General features: G+C 47.3%; 1 protein-coding gene across 1 annotated transcript in view; it reads left to right on the forward strand.

The window, feature by feature from the left end:
• The window catches only part of Fgd5 (FYVE, RhoGEF and PH domain containing 5), a 101,488-nt gene extending 96,432 nt beyond the window's left edge, over positions 1-5,056 (forward strand). The window contains exons 19-21 of the mRNA XM_051203301.1: positions 641-769; positions 3,060-3,214; positions 3,530-5,056. Coding sequence (XP_051059258.1) covers positions 641-769; positions 3,060-3,214; positions 3,530-3,566 — 321 coding nt within the window. The 3' untranslated portion in view covers positions 3,567-5,056. The remainder of the gene's footprint in view (positions 1-640; positions 770-3,059; positions 3,215-3,529) is intronic.
• The last annotated feature ends 944 nt before the right edge of the window (positions 5,057-6,000 follow it).

Raw genomic sequence — 6,000 nt, forward strand, 5'->3', positions numbered from 1 at the left:
AGGCACAGTGCCTCTCATGTCTCATGCCTTTCTTAGTAAGAAAATGGAGGTCTGCAGGAGGTCAGCAAATTGCCTGGTGATATCCATAATTACTGCTATAGCCTGATGGAAAACACTGGGTTGCAGCCCTCCAAGCCAAACTGGAGGTCTCTTTTGTTTTCTTTTGCTTTCTGGTGCTGGTGGTGGAACCTAGGGCTTGAGGCTCACACAGTGTGCCAGCGCCCCATTCAATGTAAGCCGCTACCACAACCTGTGCAGCAAGCTGTCATCTAAACATGGGCAGCAGTATGACACAGTGGTACAGCATCTACTCCACCAGGCAGAAGGCCCCACCCCCATACCTGTTAGGTAATAGGTCCAAGATCCTCTACTGCATCTACTATACCAGGCAGAAGACCTCTCCCTGCCTCTCCCGCCATACCCGTTAGGTATTAGATACAAGATCCCTTAAGTGTGAAGTCCTTCTGAAGGTGGAGGAATCCATCTGGTGCCCTGGGAGGGTGTAGGGCCCCAGTAGGGGCAGCCCTCCTGAAGCAGCTTTGCTGGCCACAAGAGCCCAGAGATCTGATCAGCTTTCAAACTCCTCCACTGATGGTCTGCTGGGCCATTTTGTCATTTGCTTGCTTTGTCTCCTCACCAGGTGGCCGCTTCAGGAGAGGGCTCTGCCATCAGTGGCTACTTGAGCCGTTGTAAGAGTGGCAAGCGGCGCTGGAAGAAACTCTGGCTAGTCATCAAGGGCAAAGTGCTCTACACCTACCTGGCCAGTGAGGTAGTGTCCTCTCTGTGGCTATTATCTCGAGGAGGCCTGTAGAGTGTGACAGTAGGGGTGGGGATGGGCATCCAGCTAGGGATGTGTCTACAGGCATGAGTTCTGGATACTGGGACCTCCTCTGATGGTAATCAAGTTTTTATGTTGGAGTGTAGCTTGAGTACTCACAGAGAACTTAAATGTCACAGGCTCAGCAGCCAGGACAAGGTCACAAGAGAAAATTTGCATCTTGGTTGCTTGGGACAACATGCAGCAGCTCAGAGAAAACTGCTCCTTTTGTGCCTGTCCATTGCTTTTACTAAAATAACTGAGGTCTCCAGTGACACTTCTAAATAAAAGCACACTGTTACTTTTATAGGACATGCTGGTTTTAAGGTCTAAAATGCAAGAGCTGGGGCTGTAGCTCAGTTGTTAGAATGCTTGCTCAGCATTTTGGAAGCCTGGGGTTTAGCACTCAGCACTACATAGCCTAGGTGTGGTGAGGTAAGCACAGAGGCAGGAAAGGCAGGAGGAACAGAAGTTCAAGGTCATCCTCAGCTACATAGTGAATTCAAAGCCAGCCAGAATAATATGAGCTCCTATCTCAAAAATAAAATATAAACAAACAAGAGAGCCCTTAAGCCCAGCATAGACAGATATGGGCTGCAGTGGTATGATTTTGCTGGCTAGTCATGCAGAGGCTGAATGGGCTAGATAATAAGGTAGTTTCCAACTCCATGTCTTACCATCTTGGGGCTTCCATAAACCAAATCCACTTTACAATTGAGACTTAAATGTGTCCTGACCTTTGGAGGAGGACATGTTCATCAGCCTAGGGCTGGACCTTCTCAGGTGACCTGCCTCCCTCTCAACAGCCCTTCAGCCGTGGTGATCACGGTGCGTCTCATCCTCAGACACTAGACCAGCAGAGGAGCAGGCAGAGAGAAGGGACCCTTGTTCATCTGTCTACAGTGGGGCTTTCTGCATGGGGGACAGGGGTTCATCTTTCCACGCTGAATGTTGGAACATAGCTCAAAGCAGCTACATCCTAAGAAGGCATGTCACCAAGCCGAGCACAGTGCTGCATGCCAGTAGATCCTGGCACTCAGAAAGCGGAGGCAGGGGAATTACCATGAGTCCCAGGCCAGCCTGGGTTACAGTATAAGGCTTTGTCTGAAGAGGGGTGGGGGTGGGGGACGAGCCAGGACAGTGGCAGGGCATTTTGTAATCTGTCAGGTTAAGAGAACTCTAGCTTGGTGAAACTTGTCTGAGCAAAGGATTGAGGTCTGCCAGGTGCTTTCTCGAGGCAGTAACCTTTGGTAGCTGGTGCATGGTTTGCCCCCATTGCCCTCCCTTCTGTTGGGCTGGATTTACTCTCTTTATTATGCTTTCTTATAGTGACTTCACTATTTAAAAACATGCACTTTTATTCCCATAAAGTTCTACTTTCTTCACATGGAAAAAACTTAAGTTTTCCACTGAGGACTATATTTCCAGTGTCTTGTGTGTTCTCTGAGTGCTCATGGCATCATGGCCTGGACACTGGAGGGTTCTTGCTGAGACACCTTAAACAAAGGCTCAGTGAAATGTGTACTGAATGAACACTAAGTCTTCCTACTCCAGTCTGAGGGAAGAATACTGGAAGGCCATGAGTTCAAATACTGGCTCTTCCTCCATGCTAACTATATGATCTTGGGGCATTGTTTTCTCTGTCTATAGTAGAGAATTTAAAAGATAATGGCACTGAACTTGTCTAGCCTCATTTGCTGTCAGAACCTGTTAAGTCCCTTTCCTTCCCTGGACTGGTCCTGGCTGGAAGCAAGGGTGATCAGTCTGCCCAGCCCAGAGATGCTCTGCCAATGGGGGCAAGGATCAATGTTAGGAGCTGATATAAATCTTTAAATCAGCTTTAAAATCTTTTATTTATTATCTGACAGTTCCACATTTGTATACAATGTTTCTTGGTCTTATCCACTCCACACTTCCCCAACATCCTTCAACATGCTCCCTCTCACCTTCATCTCTCTCTCTTTTTCTCCCCCCCCCCGTGTGTGTGTGTGTGTGTGTGTGTGTGTGTATGAATGTCACCTGTTAGATGTTTCCTGACCTTATTGGTCAGGGGATCATAGCTACAGGGTGTTCATGATACAATGGCCATGTCCTGTCCAGAAGGGTGTTTCACAGCACTCCTCCCCATCCTTTAGCTCCTTCATTCTTTCTCTTCCCATCCTTTTAGGATGTTCCCTGAACCTAGGGGGATTGGAGGGTTATGGTCATGGTTTTAACATAAGAGTTTATCTGCCCCCTGCAGGACAAGGTGGCCATGGAGAGCATCCCTCTGCTGGGTTTCACTATTGCCCCAGAAAAGGAGGCAGGCAGCAATGAAGCAGGACCCATCTTTCACCTTTACCACAAGAAAACCCTGTTTTATAGCTTCAAAGCCGAGGACAGCAATTCTGCTCAGAGGTACCAGTAACAACTAGTCCTGATCTCTTTGTCTTACAGAGAAATGCAATGTCACCCTGCATTGTTCTGTTCAGGCCCATGGGGGTCCTGGTACAACTTCAGGCCTGCATGTTTTGGACCTTGAGAGTTAGACTCACATGATTCCTTTATTTGGGCAGTCATTGGTTCAGTCAACTTTCACACTGTCCCAGGCTGTTTTCTAAATACAGGAAATGTGTCTGGGAAATAGATACAAACACGGCACAATCCTTGGTTACAGGCTAGCAGGAATCTAGTCAAATCACGTAGACTCAAGTGCTGTCTTCTGTTTCACAGGTGGATAGAGGCCATGGAAGATGCCAGTGTGTTATAGCAGTCACCAGGCACATGGACTCACAACAGATAAACTCTTATATTAACGTGTGAACCCTTCCAGAAGCTACTTCTGGTCTCAGCTCATCTGGATGCATGTGTGGGTTCTGTGTGGGGCTTGACCTTTCTCCCTCACAGATGGAACCCTAAGGGATATTTATGGACCTCTTCTTTTCTGCCTCCATATTTCCTATCCCCCATCACAAACTGTACTCTTATCTAAAAGTGAGTTAAAGTTTAGTATCTTGAAGACATGGAAACAAAGAGAAAAGGACATTTAGCAATGTGGGTTTTTTAGTAGAAACTGGCTTTTCCTGGTTTTACTCCTGGTGAATAGGACCACTTTCCACTTTCTGCAATGTCCGTACGGTGCCTCAGGTGATGTGGGAAATCAGCCAGAAAGGAACAGCTGCTCCTCGAAGCACTTTACCATCTTGCCAAGCTATAGCCTCCTGTACCGTGTCTTCAGAGAGATTAAAGTGGGATTTGGCTGCAGTCGGGTCCAGGGACTCACCTGCTGTGGAAAGTTGACTCCTGCAGCCTTGCTGTGACTTGCCAGCTAAGGAGGGAGGGAAGCACTGTCCCCTCCTAAGGTCCTACTACTTGCACTGCCACAGCTTAGCAAGAGAGGGGTTCCCTCCCTCCCAGAATCCTCAGCACCACACCCGGGCTGCCCCGTACAGCAGCACCGATCCCTCAACGATGGAAGATCTACATCTGCTTAATTTCTGTGTGCCTTCCTGTGTACACACTGTGAACACTGACCACACTGTTGATGGGAGTTAATCCTCAATGTAACACATATCCTCGAGCTGTATCACTCAGGCCAGCTTACTTTTTGAGAGAAGGAGGGTCATCAGAAAGTAGCCTGGGCAGATAGATGGCCTGGCCAGTGCAGAAGCAATGTGTGGCTGGCAAACACTTTGCACACCTAGGCTGAGCCACCTTGAAGCTGGAAGATGCTTTGCAAATCCAAGGCTAAGAGTGTCACCTCCTTCTGGGCACCTGAGGCAGAGCCACCTTCTGTGGGCCAATTCTTTATGCTGGATGGATTTTACACAATGCAGAGAGGAGGGACTGGATTCCTCCTCATTCTCACTGCGACTGAAAAAAAAAAATAGTAATTGCCATCATTTCCTGAAATCTCTTGTTGCCTTCCCCCTACCAGGATTTTTTGTAAAAGTACCATCTCAAGGACTTATTTACATTAAATATGTTCAGGGATTTCTTTTTCTAATTTGCAGTCCTTTTTAAACATTTTACAATCAGTGTGTAATTAATAATTCAAGTCCAATGGACCCACAAGTGTTCCTGTTGACTTCTGAGAGTCACTCATATGTGACTGGGCCGACGAGACCCACCAATCTGTATAGAGTGGAGCAGGACTCGAGTACAATAGTCCCCTTTGCCACAGTTTTGTTTTCTGTGATTTCAATTGCCAGAGCTCAACTCTGGACTGAAAATATTAAATGGAAAATTCCAGAAATAAAAGTGTGTAATTTTCCAGTCATTTTTACTGTAGTACTAGTGTTCCACTTTGTTAGTTAGTAACTTCCCATGAGCCTAATTGGTGCATTACATATTATCAAGAGTACCCATGTGTACACAGGAACAGCACAATATGTGAAACCCAATGCTGCTACCATCTTGAGTGTCCACTTGGGCTGCTGTCCAACTAGTGGGTGTGCCCCTGACCTGCCTTGTACCATTGCCCAGAGTCACTCTCCAGTTCTAAGTATGATAGACAGTATATCTGAAAGTCATCTGAGGACCTCCATTCTTTTATTCTATTCTGTTTGTTTGGGTTTTTTGTTTGTTTGTTTGTTTGTTTAGTGCTGGCTATGGAACGCAGGGCCTCACACATGTTAGGCCAGGACTCTGAAGCTGACCCACCCTGGCAATTTTTACCCTATAACATCTGCTATCTGATAATCTAGTAGGGTTTTTATTTCTGTGTGAATATATACCTTGATTTAAAAAAAAAGCCTGGATTACCCCATAATCAAGACAGTCCCCAGCTCCCAAATGACTGGGCCAGGCCTTTGTTGCCTCTTCTTTCCACAGTTCTCAGTGTTCTGGTTTCAGGTCAGCATCTTCCTGGCCACTCTTAGTGGCCCTCATGTCCGTCTCTTTGCCAGGTCCATTTCACACATCCATGTTGCCTGTCTGTCCACTGAGTCTGCCCAGAATCACTAGGGATGAAGCCACTTCACCAAGTCTGAGAGCATGCTTGTCCCCTGGGTCCAAATGCTGCAGAAACAACTGTCTGTGATGGCACACAATCTGCCTGAAGCTCCTGCAAGCATAGAGCAAGCCTGCACTGCAAGAGCGTGTCCCAGCAGCGGCCTGCTGTAGCCCAGGAAGTGAAGAACACAGACCCTGGACACGCCCTGCAGCAGCTGAGAGCCTGCTCTTCTCCTGTCACGGAAAGATCC

The sequence above is a fragment of the Phodopus roborovskii genome, unplaced genomic scaffold (assembly GCF_943737965.1).
Source record: "Phodopus roborovskii unplaced genomic scaffold, PHOROB, whole genome shotgun sequence".
NCBI classification, from domain to species: domain Eukaryota; kingdom Metazoa; phylum Chordata; class Mammalia; order Rodentia; family Cricetidae; genus Phodopus; species Phodopus roborovskii.